General features: G+C 56.2%; 3 protein-coding genes across 3 annotated transcripts; all 3 read left to right on the top strand.

Annotated features, from left to right (window-relative positions):
• Positions 1-2,550: 2,550 nt before the first annotated feature.
• Positions 2,551-2,880, top strand: LOC149916963 (beta-keratin-related protein). Its single transcript, XM_090144683.1, has one exon. The coding sequence runs from the start codon at positions 2,551-2,553 to the stop codon at positions 2,878-2,880; it is 330 nt and encodes a 109-aa protein (XP_090000809.1).
• Positions 2,881-7,659: 4,779 nt separating this feature from the next.
• LOC149916962 (beta-keratin-related protein) lies at positions 7,660-7,989 on the top strand. Its single transcript, XM_090144682.1, has one exon. The coding sequence runs from the start codon at positions 7,660-7,662 to the stop codon at positions 7,987-7,989; it is 330 nt and encodes a 109-aa protein (XP_090000808.1).
• Positions 7,990-12,768: 4,779 nt separating this feature from the next.
• LOC149916961 (beta-keratin-related protein) lies at positions 12,769-13,098 on the top strand. The gene has a single exon (XM_090144681.1). It carries the CDS (start codon positions 12,769-12,771, stop codon positions 13,096-13,098), a length of 330 nt encoding a protein of 109 aa, XP_090000807.1.
• Positions 13,099-13,731: the final 633 nt, after the last annotated feature.

The raw sequence follows: 13,731 nt of genomic DNA, 5'->3' as shown, positions 1-13,731 counted from the left end.
CCATGGGAACAGAAGCCAACTACTCTCAAACCACCTTCCTTCCTCAACATTCTGCGTGAGATGGGAGGACGGGCATCAGGGCCCGTTGCTGCCGAACTCCTCTGACTGCTCTTTCACCAAGAGGAGCATGACAGCATTTCAAGGCACTGCCAAGTGGTCGGGCAAGATGCCAATGGCTGTGACAACACTGTGCAAAAAGCTGCATTTCTGCAGGAACGAGGACGTGAGGTTGTGCCTAGAGCCCTTAGCATGTCTCAGTTCTTTTCCCTCAGTATCCCTGATGCCAGCGTGTGGACGGATGACTCAGAGCGAGGTGGAGCAGAAGCTCCTTACAGTGGCTCAGCACCTCCTGGTCAGTCACAAGTGGCCTGCTAGAGCCACCTTGCAATTCAAAGGCACTACCTGCGCTTCTCTGACCATTGCCAAGAGAGAGGAAGCCAGGTTCTCTGGGTGCACGGCCGGAAAAACAAGCGACTAGGGAAAGGGCCAAAGGCCGATGTGGTCTGGCAAGGGAATGCTGAAGCAGTCCCACTTGGTGGCGGCCCACTTCCAGGCATGACTCAGCAGCCTCCCTCATTCAGCAGGGCCTTCTGGCGCTCCAGCCTCTCCTCAGGCGTTCAATGAGTAAATCCAGTTTGGTAAGGCACAGCCCGTGCCCTGCCCACAGAAAACACTCTGACCTTGCCCGAATAAGGGAAACAGCTGGAAGCCTTTGCAGGTCAGGAAAGCGTGTGCGTCATCACGGCCGGAGGGGAGGGAGCAGAGACTCGCCATGGAGCGGCCTGACCCACTCCAGCTGCACTCTCGCTGTCTCCCTCCCTGCATATGCGCAATGAAGTTTCTCTCCAGATCACGGGGGGGCTGGGCTGAACATCACCCTCCACTCTCAGCCGGGCATCTGAGTCTCCTGTGCAGACGCTTGCCTGTGCTCTGAGCTCCTCCGTAGCCTGCCGGCACCGCTCTTGCTCAGGGTCAGGCTGAGCCCGTCAGTGCAAGACGCTTGTGTGCTCCCTTCTGCAGTGCTCCACGCGCAAAGTCCTACCAAGCGGGGGCCATGAGCTTCGGGAAGGGGAGAATATGTACAGCGCCTGCGCACGGCCTGATTCTTCTGCAAGTCTTCACCAGCAATGGCAACGAGACCTCTCACGAGCATCGGCCTGAGGAAGAAACAGAAGTGCTATCAACCAGATCGCTTCAGCCTTACGCAGCGTGACAAGGGAGCTAAGCATTTCGGGTGAAGGAGGAATGCCTTTCATCTACCAGCAGAGCTTGGGAAGCCAAAATTACCCTTTCTGAAGGCGCTTTGTGTTTTTGCCACTTCAGCTCCCCCGGGGCCATCGGGCTCAGTATAAATAGGTGCCTCGTTTCCCAGCTACTCTATTCCCTGCTTGGGCCTTGCTCTCCTCTGTGAAGCCAGTAAGTCTGCGTTTGCTTTGCCTTCCGTCTGCTCACTGGTCAGAACGCCTCCCGAGGAGGGGGCTGCGTGCATTTTTCCTGCCTTGTCCTCCGCAAGCGGTCTGGGACTGTCAACCATGCGTGTCGGTATTCGGGGAGGGGAACGGGGCAGCGTGGCTTTTTCACCTGAAACGGGGCATTGGAGGGTTCCTTTGAAAGCCATTTGCGGCCCTGGCTGTGCGGCCACAAATTTCTAACCGGTGCCTTGGCCTCTTCTTCCACCATCCTTGAGGCAGCGATGCACCTTTTGCATTAGTAGCACGGCTTGGAATTCCCTCACGAGAGCTCGTCCCACCGGAGACGTCTTAGTACGACGTGGCTTCTGTCTTCAGTAGCCTTGCTGCGCTTTGCTTGCACTTGTCTCCTTCGGAAAGAAGCAGGGGGAGTGAGGGGGGCAGAAGGGCAGAGCTGTCGGAGGAGAAGGAGAGCTCTTTTTAGAGGGAAAAGCCGTTGAGGGAACAAGTTGAGCTCTTGCCTCTGGAAGAATAAGTAACCACCAGCAGGGAAGAAGGGCTCACGAGCAGGACCTGCACAGGTGGATGCTGAGAGTGATGCTTTTCTGTTGTACCCTAGAACATCTTTCTTTCCCCGACTGAGGCAATAGCAGCAAGGCTAAACTCATCCCCCCCTGAAAGAGTCGGCATCCTCTTCATCATACCTACCTCAGGATGTGCTGGGATGAGGAGCCTCATCTCATCTCATCTCACAGCTGAACATTCCAGGCCAGCCTTCAAGGCTGACTAGAACGATGGTTGTGGGTTGTGAGGGAAACGTCCTTGCGCTCTGGACACGGACCCTTGGTCACGGAGCAAGCGCGGCTTGGAGAGGGCCTGCACTGGGCATGCTGGGGGAGGGAGAAGACCGGCTGGACAGGAGCTTCACTTGGACAGGAGGAGCTTCCCTCTCTGGCATCATCCCTAAATTACCCACAAATACCCACCCCAAGCCTACCCAAATACTCACAGACAGCCCCTCAGCAGCCGCGGCAGGGCCTTTGACTCTTGGCTCGTGACACCCGAGCGCGCTGAGAGACAGCTCGAGCCCTCAGCTCTCTCTCGCCTCCATCTTGCAGAGTCACCTCCTCCTCCGCCAGACATGTCGTGCTACAGCCCGTGCCAGACAGCCGCCTGCGGCCCAGCCCCGCTTGCCAACAGCTGCAACGAGCCGTGTGTTCTTCGTTGTGCCGACTCCAGCGTTGCGATCCAGCCCCCACCAGTCGTGGTGACGCTGCCGGGCCCAATCCTCAGCTCCTTCCCTCAGAGCACAGCCGTGGGATCCACAGCGTCCGCTGCCGTGGGGAGCTCTCTCAGCGCTGGCAGCGTGCCCATCGGTGCTGGGGGCTCCCTAGGCCTGGGGGGCTTTGGATGGTCAGGGCTGGGCCGTGGGCTCTGTGGCACTCTGGGACGTGGCAATCTCTTCTGCTAAAGCCTGTGGATCACCTGCCTGTGCATGAGCACCGCGGGCCTTGAAGGCAGCCCCGGAGCCGGCCCTGAGGGCACGGCCACGGTCTGCAGAGGAGCCGAGTTCCCACCAACTTCTCCTCCTCATCGCCCGCCCTCTTTCCCCTGCTTACTATCCGTGGTCTTCTGCTAGCACTGAGCTTTACAGAATGTCCAAAGGGCATTGCTGAAGCTCTCAGCTGTTGCACGTTCCTCTCCTTTTCTCATTAAAGACATTGAGCATCCGCTTTGGAAACGAGTCTCCTCTCATTCTTCCTCCTTCCCCAACCCCCGACAGCCCAGTATGCAACACACTTTGTCCTCTGGCAACACTCTGGGGGACTCTGTAGTTCTGGGCTTTGATAGTGCACTGTCTTCCACTCCTCGCACGGGACACAAGATCATTTCATGCGGAGAGCTGTCTGGGAAGGACAATCAGCGCTCACTGGCGTCACTCAGGAGCCACGCAGCAAAGTGTGAGGGGAGAGCGCATTTTCTGTGAAATGTTCCTGGGCTGCTTTAACTGCTGCAGGGACATCAGAACCTCCTGGGTTAGTAAGAACCGATGCTGGCTCAGGCTACTTGGGTAGGAAACGTTTCTCTAGCAAGCCAGAAAGTCAACTCAAGGAATATCACCCATGCACAAGACAGTCAGCTTTCCAACTCCTTCCCCACAAGGGCCCAAGCCAGCTGTCCCGTGACACACACGGAAAGCCGGGAGGCGTGAAACAGGCTATCTCCCGCACTCCATTCTGGGAGGGAGAAAGACACTGAGTCTGTTTAGCGTCTCCTTCACAAAGAGGAGAATTGGACCAAGGAAGAAACGCCTGAGCTTGACAAAGCTAGTTGGAAAGGACCAAATTCTCTTTTGCATCCAAGCCGAGTAACATCCAGCTCTTCCCAGGACAATCGCAAGCCTACGGTTGAGAAGGCAAGAGCGTGGCTGGAACAGGATCGGTGGAACGGTGCCTGGGAGAGATGAGCATGAAAGTGCTTCTGCTCCCTGCTCCACGGCCTCTGGATTGCTCCGTTTGTTTTGTTTTGTTTTGTGTTCCTGTGTGTGTGTGTGTGTGTTGTGCAGGAGAAAAATCAACCAAGCGGAGCAGAAAGAGTAACAGAAGTAACACAGAGTCGCAGAACTGTGGAGGCTTGAAGGGACCTCTTGAGACTTGTCAGTCCAAGGCACCTGCTGAAGCAAGATCAACTTGAGCTGGTCGGTGGGGACGTAGTCCAGTCAGGTTTCAGTATCTCAAAGGATGACAACTCCACAACTTCTCGCGGCCATCCTTCCCATTCTTTGGCCACCCTCACTTTAAAGCAGTGGCTTTTGGTGTTGAGATGGACGTCCGCAACTATCGCTCGGCTGCGACACAGCTCCATTTCATTAAGGGACCAACTTAAATGCCTCGCTACAAATGCACGGGTCAGAAGAAATAAGCAGGGGGGAATGGAAATTTTTAGCCCACGCTCAGGACTACGAGATCGTAGGCCTCCGCGAGACGTGATGGGATGGCTTTCATGACCCGAGTGCAGACACAGGCAGGGAAGGAGAGGAGGCAAGGGAGCCCTCTGTGTTACAGAAGGGCTTGACTGGATGCAACTTAGTTGTCGTGATGAAAGGGGCCAAGCGTCGCAGCGCAGGAGTCAGGCAAAAGGCCAACGTGGCCAAAATTGTGACAGGACACTGTGATCGGCCACCCAACTGGCACAAAGAAGCAGGTGGAAGAGTCTACCCAACAAAGAGAAGGAGAGAGAACAAATGTACTACTGACGGTAAAAGAATGTCAGATAAAGGTCAGGCTGGACAGGGCTCTGAGCACCCCATCGAGCTTTGGATGTCCCTGTTGATTGCAGTGGACTTGGACTAGATGACCTTTCAAGGTCCCTTCCAACTCAAATGATTCTATGATCCTATCACTCACTGATGAATTAAGTCCAGGCTTCTCCGTCTGACTTTGCTACAAGGGAAGGTCGTGGAGCACATTGTCTCGAGTGCCATCACACGGCACGTCGAGGACAACCCAATGATCACACCCACTCAGCACCCCTTTCCACGCACGGCAGCTCCTGCTTCACTAACCTGAGCTCCTTCCAGTTCTCCTAGAAGGCCAGCACGGTGGGCGAGGAAAAGGCTGTGGAGGTTGTTTAGCCGCACTTCAGCAAAGCGTTTGACGCTGATACAAGGGGAAGACTAGCTTGGAAGGAGAGCAACCCACCATGGGAACAGAAGCCAACTACTCTCAAACCACCTTCCTTCCTAAACATTCTGCGTGAGATGGGAGGACGGGCATCAGGGCCCGTTGCTGCCGAACTCCTCTGACTGCTCTTTCACCAAGAGGAGCATGACAGCATTTCAAGGCACTGCCAAGTGGTCGGGCAAGATGCCAATGGCTGTGACAACACTGTGCAAAAAGCTGCATTTCTGCAGGAACGAGGACGTGAGGTTGTGCCTAGAGCCCTTAGCATGTCTCAGTTCTTTTCCCTCAGTATCCCTGATGCCAGCGTGTGGACGGATGACTCAGAGCGAGGTGGAGCAGAAGTTCCTTACAGTGGCTCAGCACCTCCTGGTCAGTCACAAGTGGCCTGCTAGAGCCACCTTGCAATTCAAAGGCACTACCTGCGCTTCTCTGACCATTGCCAAGAGAGAGGAAGCCAGGTTCTCTGGGTGCACGGCCGGAAAAACAAGCGACTAGGGAAAGGGCCAAAGGCCGATGTGGTCTGGCAAGGGAATGCTGAAGCAGTCCCACTTGGTGGCGGCCCACTTCCAGGCATGACTCAGCAGCCTCCCTCATTCAGCAGGGCCTTCTGGTGCTCCAGCCTCTCCTCAGGCGTTCAATGAGTAAATCCAGTTTGGTAAGGCACAGCCCGTGCCCTGCCCACAGAAAACACTCTGACCTTGCCCGAATAAGGGAAACAGCTGGAAGCCTTTGCAGGTCAGGAAAGCGTGTGCGTCATCACGGCCGGAGGGGAGGGAGCAGAGACTCGCCATGGAGCGGCCTGACCCACTCCAGCTGCACTCTCGCTGTCTCCCTCCCTGCATACGTGCAATGAAGTTTCTCTCCAGATCACGGGGGGGCTGGGCTGAACATCACCCTCCACTCTCAGCCGGGCATCTGAGTCTCCTGTGCAGACGCTTGCCTGTGCTCTGAGCTCCTCCGTAGCCTGCCGGCACCGCTCTTGCTCAGGGTCAGGCTGAGCCCGTCAGTGCAAGACGCTTGTGTGCTCCCTTCTGCAGTGCTCCACGCGCAAAGTCCTACCAAGCGGGGGCCATGAGCTTCGGGAAGGGGAGAATATGTACAGCGCCTGCGCACGGCCTGATTCTTCTGCAAGTCTTCACCAGCAATGGCAACGAGACCTCTCACGAGCATCGGCCTGAGGAAGAAACAGAAGTGCTATCAACCAGATCGCTTCAGCCTTACGCAGCGTGACAAGGGAGCTAAGCATTTCGGGTGAAGGAGGAATGCCTTTCATCTACCAGCAGAGCTTGGGAAGCCAAAATTACCCTTTCTGAAGGCGCTTTGTGTTTTTGCCACTTCAGCTCCCCCGGGGCCATCGGGCTCAGTATAAATAGGTGCCTCGTTTCCCAGCTACTCTATTCCCTGCTTGGGCCTTGCTCTCCTCTGTGAAGCCAGTAAGTCTGCGTTTGCTTTGCCTTCCGTCTGCTCACTGGTCAGAACGCCTCCCGAGGAGGGGGCTGCGTGCATTTTTCCTGCCTTGTCCTCCGCAAGCGGTCTGGGACTGTCAACCATGCGTGTCGGTATTCGGGGAGGGGAACGGGGCAGCGTGGCTTTTTCACCTGAAACGGGGCATTGGAGGGTTCCTTTGAAAGCCATTTGCGGCCCTGGCTGTGCGGCCAGAAATTTCTAACCGGTGCCTTGGCCTCTTCTTCCACCATCCTTGAGGCAGCGATGCACCTTTTGCATTAGTAGCACGGCTTGGAATTCCCTCACGAGAGCTCGTCCCACCGGAGACGTCTTAGTACGACGTGGCTTCTGTCTTCAGTAGCCTTGCTGCGCTTTGCTTGCACTTGTCTCCTTCGGAAAGAAGCAGGGGGAGTGAGGGGGGCAGAAGGGCAGAGCTGTCGGAGGAGAAGGAGAGCTCTTTTTAGAGGGAAAAGCCGTTGAGGGAACAAGTTGAGCTCTTGCCTCTGGAAGAATAAGTAACCACCAGCAGGGAAGAAGGGCTCACGAGCAGGACCTGCACAGATGGATGCTGAGAGTGATGCTTTTCTGTTGTACCCTAGAACATCTTTCTTTCCCCGACTGAGGCAATAGCAGCAAGGCTAAACTCATCCCCCCCTGAAAGAGTCGGCATCCTCTTCATCATACCTACCTCAGGATGTGCTGGGATGAGGAGCCTCATCTCATCTCATCTCACAGCTGAACATTCCAGGCCAGCCTTCAAGGCTGACTAGAACGATGGTTGTGGGTTGTGAGGGAAACGTCCTTGCGCTCTGGACACGGACCCTTGGTCACGGAGCAAGCGCGGCTTGGAGAGGCCCTGCACTGGGCATGCTGGGGGAGGGAGAAGACCGGCTGGACAGGAGCTTCACTTGGACAGGAGGAGCTTCCCTCTCTGGCATCATCCCTAAATTACCCACAAATACCCACCCCAAGCCTACCCAAATACTCACAGACAGCCCCTCAGCAGCCGCGGCAGGGCCTTTGACTCTTGGCTCGTGACACCCGAGCGCGCTGAGAGACAGCTCGAGCCCTCAGCTCTCTCTCGCCTCCATCTTGCAGAGTCACCTCCTCCTCCGCCAGACATGTCGTGCTACAGCCCGTGCCAGACAGCCGCCTGCGGCCCAGCCCCGCTTGCCAACAGCTGCAACGAGCCGTGTGTTCTTCGTTGTGCCGACTCCAGCGTTGCGATCCAGCCCCCACCAGTCGTGGTGACGCTGCCGGGCCCAATCCTCAGCTCCTTCCCTCAGAGCACAGCCGTGGGATCCACAGCGTCCGCTGCCGTGGGGAGCTCTCTCAGCGCTGGCAGCGTGCCCATCGGTGCTGGGGGCTCCCTGGGCCTGGGGGGCTTTGGATGGTCAGGGCTGGGCCGTGGGCTCTGTGGCACTCTGGGACGTGGCAATCTCTTCTGCTAAAGCCTGTGGATCACCTGCCTGTGCATGAGCACCGCGGGCCTTGAAGGCAGCCCCGGAGCCGGCCCTGAGGGCACGGCCACGGTCTGCAGAGGAGCCGAGTTCCCACCAACTTCTCCTCCTCATCGCCCGCCCTCTTTCCCCTGCTTACTATCCGTGGTCTTCTGCTAGCACTGAGCTTTACAGAATGTCCAAAGGGCATTGCTGAAGCTCTCAGCTGTTGCACGTTCCTCTCCTTTTCTCATTAAAGACATTGAGCATCCGCTTTGGAAACGAGTCTCCTCTCATTCTTCCTCCTTCCCCAACCCCCGACAGCCCAGTATGCAACACACTTTGTCCTCTGGCAACACTCTGGGGGACTCTGTAGTTCTGGGCTTTGATAGTGCACTGTCTTCCACTCCTCGCACGGGACACAAGATCATTTCATGCGGAGAGCTGTCTGGGAAGGACAATCAGCGCTCACTGGCGTCACTCAGGAGCCACGCAGCAAAGTGTGAGGGGAGAGCGCATTTTCTGTGAAATGTTCCTGGGCTGCTTTAACTGCTGCAGGGACATCAGAACCTCCTGGGTTAGTAAGAACCGATGCTGGCTCAGGCTACTTGGGTAGGAAACGTTTCTCTAGCAAGCCAGAAAGTCAACTCAAGGAATATCACCCATGCACAAGACAGTCAGCTTTCCAACTCCTTCCCCACAAGGGCCCAAGCCAGCTGTCCCGTGACACACACGGAAAGCCGGGAGGCGTGAAACAGGCTATCTCCCGCACTCCATTCTGGGAGGGAGAAAGACACTGAGTCTGTTTAGCGTCTCCTTCACAAAGAGGAGAATTGGACCAAGGAAGAAACGCCTGAGCTTGACAAAGCTAGTTGGAAAGGACCAAATTCTCTTTTGCATCCAAGCCGAGTAACATCCAGCTCTTCCCAGGACAATCGCAAGCCTACGGTTGAGAAGGCAAGAGCGTGGCTGGAACAGGATCGGTGGAACGGTGCCTGGGAGAGATGAGCATGAAAGTGCTTCTGCTCCCTGCTCCACGGCCTCTGGATTGCTCCGTTTGTTTTGTTTTGTTTTGTGTTCCTGTGTGTGTGTGTGTGTGTTGTGCAGGAGAAAAATCAACCAAGCGGAGCAGAAAGAGTAACAGAAGTAACACAGAGTCGCAGAACTGTGGAGGCTTGAAGGGACCTCTTGAGACTTGTCAGTCCAAGGCACCTGCTGAAGCAAGATCAACTTGAGCTGGTCGGTGGGGACGTAGTCCAGTCAGGTTTCAGTATCTCAAAGGATGACAACTCCACAACTTCTCGCGGCCATCCTTCCCATTCTTTGGCCACCCTCACTTTAAAGCAGTGGCTTTTGGTGTTGAGATGGACGTCCGCAACTATCGCTCGGCTGCGACACAGCTCCATTTCATTAAGGGACCAACTTAAATGCCTCGCTACAAATGCACGGGTCAGAAGAAATAAGCAGGGGGGAATGGAAATTTTTAGCCCACGCTCAGGACTACGAGATCGTAGGCCTCCGCGAGACGTGATGGGATGGCTTTCATGACCCGAGTGCAGACACAGGCAGGGAAGGAGAGGAGGCAAGGGAGCCCTCTGTGTTACAGAAGGGCTTGACTGGATGCAACTTAGTTGTCGTGATGAAAGGGGCCAAGCGTCGCAGCGCAGGAGTCAGGCAAAAGGCCAACGTGGCCAAAATTGTGACAGGACACTGTGATCGGCCACCCAACTGGCACAAAGAAGCAGGTGGAAGAGTCTACCCAACAAAGAGAAGGAGAGAGAACAAATGTACTACTGACGGTAAAAGAATGTCAGATAAAGGTCAGGCTGGACAGGGCTCTGAGCACCCCATCGAGCTTTGGATGTCCCTGTTGATTGCAGTGGACTTGGACTAGATGACCTTTCAAGGTCCCTTCCAACTCAAATGATTCTATGATCCTATCACTCACTGATGAATTAAGTCCAGGCTTCTCCGTCTGACTTTGCTACAAGGGAAGGTCGTGGAGCACATTGTCTCGAGTGCCATCACACGGCACGTCGAGGACAACCCAATGATCACACCCACTCAGCACCCCTTTCCACGCACGGCAGCTCCTGCTTCACTAACCTGAGCTCCTTCCAGTTCTCCTAGAAGGCCAGCACGGTGGGCGAGGAAAAGGCTGTGGAGGTTGTTTAGCCGCACTTCAGCAAAGCGTTTGACGCTGATACAAGGGGAAGACTAGCTTGGAAGGAGAGCAACCCACCATGGGAACAGAAGCCAACTACTCTCAAACCACCTTCCTTCCTAAACATTCTGCGTGAGATGGGAGGACGGGCATCAGGGCCCGTTGCTGCCGAACTCCTCTGACTGCTCTTTCACCAAGAGGAGCATGACAGCATTTCAAGGCACTGCCAAGTGGTCGGGCAAGATGCCAATGGCTGTGACAACACTGTGCAAAAAGCTGCATTTCTGCAGGAACGAGGACGTGAGGTTGTGCCTAGAGCCCTTAGCATGTCTCAGTTCTTTTCCCTCAGTATCCCTGATGCCAGCGTGTGGACGGATGACTCAGAGCGAGGTGGAGCAGAAGTTCCTTACAGTGGCTCAGCACCTCCTGGTCAGTCACAAGTGGCCTGCTAGAGCCACCTTGCAATTCAAAGGCACTACCTGCGCTTCTCTGACCATTGCCAAGAGAGAGGAAGCCAGGTTCTCTGGGTGCACGGCCGGAAAAACAAGCGACTAGGGAAAGGGCCAAAGGCCGATGTGGTCTGGCAAGGGAATGCTGAAGCAGTCCCACTTGGTGGCGGCCCACTTCCAGGCATGACTCAGCAGCCTCCCTCATTCAGCAGGGCCTTCTGGTGCTCCAGCCTCTCCTCAGGCGTTCAATGAGTAAATCCAGTTTGGTAAGGCACAGCCCGTGCCCTGCCCACAGAAAACACTCTGACCTTGCCCGAATAAGGGAAACAGCTGGAAGCCTTTGCAGGTCAGGAAAGCGTGTGCGTCATCACGGCCGGAGGGGAGGGAGCAGAGACTCGCCATGGAGCGGCCTGACCCACTCCAGCTGCACTCTCGCTGTCTCCCTCCCTGCATACGTGCAATGAAGTTTCTCTCCAGATCACGGGGGGGCTGGGCTGAACATCACCCTCCACTCTCAGCCGGGCATCTGAGTCTCCTGTGCAGACGCTTGCCTGTGCTCTGAGCTCCTCCGTAGCCTGCCGGCACCGCTCTTGCTCAGGGTCAGGCTGAGCCCGTCAGTGCAAGACGCTTGTGTGCTCCCTTCTGCAGTGCTCCACGCGCAAAGTCCTACCAAGCGGGGGCCATGAGCTTCGGGAAGGGGAGAATATGTACAGCGCCTGCGCACGGCCTGATTCTTCTGCAAGTCTTCACCAGCAATGGCAACGAGACCTCTCACGAGCATCGGCCTGAGGAAGAAACAGAAGTGCTATCAACCAGATCGCTTCAGCCTTACGCAGCGTGACAAGGGAGCTAAGCATTTCGGGTGAAGGAGGAATGCCTTTCATCTACCAGCAGAGCTTGGGAAGCCAAAATTACCCTTTCTGAAGGCGCTTTGTGTTTTTGCCACTTCAGCTCCCCCGGGGCCATCGGGCTCAGTATAAATAGGTGCCTCGTTTCCCAGCTACTCTATTCCCTGCTTGGGCCTTGCTCTCCTCTGTGAAGCCAGTAAGTCTGCGTTTGCTTTGCCTTCCGTCTGCTCACTGGTCAGAACGCCTCCCGAGGAGGGGGCTGCGTGCATTTTTCCTGCCTTGTCCTCCGCAAGCGGTCTGGGACTGTCAACCATGCGTGTCGGTATTCGGGGAGGGGAACGGGGCAGCGTGGCTTTTTCACCTGAAACGGGGCATTGGAGGGTTCCTTTGAAAGCCATTTGCGGCCCTGGCTGTGCGGCCAGAAATTTCTAACCGGTGCCTTGGCCTCTTCTTCCACCATCCTTGAGGCAGCGATGCACCTTTTGCATTAGTAGCACGGCTTGGAATTCCCTCACGAGAGCTCGTCCCACCGGAGACGTCTTAGTACGACGTGGCTTCTGTCTTCAGTAGCCTTGCTGCGCTTTGCTTGCACTTGTCTCCTTCGGAAAGAAGCAGGGGGAGTGAGGGGGGCAGAAGGGCAGAGCTGTCGGAGGAGAAGGAGAGCTCTTTTTAGAGGGAAAAGCCGTTGAGGGAACAAGTTGAGCTCTTGCCTCTGGAAGAATAAGTAACCACCAGCAGGGAAGAAGGGCTCACGAGCAGGACCTGCACAGATGGATGCTGAGAGTGATGCTTTTCTGTTGTACCCTAGAACATCTTTCTTTCCCCGACTGAGGCAATAGCAGCAAGGCTAAACTCATCCCCCCCTGAAAGAGTCGGCATCCTCTTCATCATACCTACCTCAGGATGTGCTGGGATGAGGAGCCTCATCTCATCTCATCTCACAGCTGAACATTCCAGGCCAGCCTTCAAGGCTGACTAGAACGATGGTTGTGGGTTGTGAGGGAAACGTCCTTGCGCTCTGGACACGGACCCTTGGTCACGGAGCAAGCGCGGCTTGGAGAGGCCCTGCACTGGGCATGCTGGGGGAGGGAGAAGACCGGCTGGACAGGAGCTTCACTTGGACAGGAGGAGCTTCCCTCTCTGGCATCATCCCTAAATTACCCACAAATACCCACCCCAAGCCTACCCAAATACTCACAGACAGCCCCTCAGCAGCCGCGGCAGGGCCTTTGACTCTTGGCTCGTGACACCCGAGCGCGCTGAGAGACAGCTCGAGCCCTCAGCTCTCTCTCGCCTCCATCTTGCAGAGTCACCTCCTCCTCCGCCAGACATGTCGTGCTACAGCCCGTGCCAGACAGCCGCCTGCGGCCCAGCCCCGCTTGCCAACAGCTGCAACGAGCCGTGTGTTCTTCGTTGTGCCGACTCCAGCGTTGCGATCCAGCCCCCACCAGTCGTGGTGACGCTGCCGGGCCCAATCCTCAGCTCCTTCCCTCAGAGCACAGCCGTGGGATCCACAGCGTCCGCTGCCGTGGGGAGCTCTCTCAGCGCTGGCAGCGTGCCCATCGGTGCTGGGGGCTCCCTGGGCCTGGGGGGCTTTGGATGGTCAGGGCTGGGCCGTGGGCTCTGTGGCACTCTGGGACGTGGCAATCTCTTCTGCTAAAGCCTGTGGATCACCTGCCTGTGCATGAGCACCGCGGGCCTTGAAGGCAGCCCCGGAGCCGGCCCTGAGGGCACGGCCACGGTCTGCAGAGGAGCCGAGTTCCCACCAACTTCTCCTCCTCATCGCCCGCCCTCTTTCCCCTGCTTACTATCCGTGGTCTTCTGCTAGCACTGAGCTTTACAGAATGTCCAAAGGGCATTGCTGAAGCTCTCAGCTGTTGCACGTTCCTCTCCTTTTCTCATTAAAGACATTGAGCATCCGCTTTGGAAACGAGTCTCCTCTCATTCTTCCTCCTTCCCCAACCCCCGACAGCCCAGTATGCAACACACTTTGTCCTCTGGCAACACTCTGGGGGACTCTGTAGTTCTGGGCTTTGATAGTGCACTGTCTTCCACTCCTCGCACGGGACACAAGATCATTTCATGCGGAGAGCTGTCTGGGAAGGACAATCAGCGCTCACTGGCGTCACTCAGGAGCCACGCAGCAAAGTGTGAGGGGAGAGCGCATTTTCTGTGAAATGTTCCTGGGCTGCTTTAACTGCTGCAGGGACATCAGAACCTCCTGGGTTAGTAAGAACCGATGCTGGCTCAGGCTACTTGGGTAGGAAACGTTTCTCTAGCAAGCCAGAAAGTC

This window comes from Phasianus colchicus, chromosome 8 (assembly GCF_987193195.1).
Source record: "Phasianus colchicus chromosome 8, bPhaCol1.hap1.1, whole genome shotgun sequence".
NCBI lineage: Eukaryota > Metazoa > Chordata > Aves > Galliformes > Phasianidae > Phasianus > Phasianus colchicus.
Note: the sequence above shows the minus strand (reverse complement) of the source record. Positions and strands in the feature narration are given on the sequence as shown.

Coding starts and splice junctions, on each gene's coding strand:
- LOC149916963 (XM_090144683.1), top strand. CDS start 2,551: ATGTCGTGCTACAGCCCGTGCCAGACAGCCGCCTGCGGCCCAGCCCCG.
- LOC149916962 (XM_090144682.1), top strand. CDS start 7,660: ATGTCGTGCTACAGCCCGTGCCAGACAGCCGCCTGCGGCCCAGCCCCG.
- LOC149916961 (XM_090144681.1), top strand. CDS start 12,769: ATGTCGTGCTACAGCCCGTGCCAGACAGCCGCCTGCGGCCCAGCCCCG.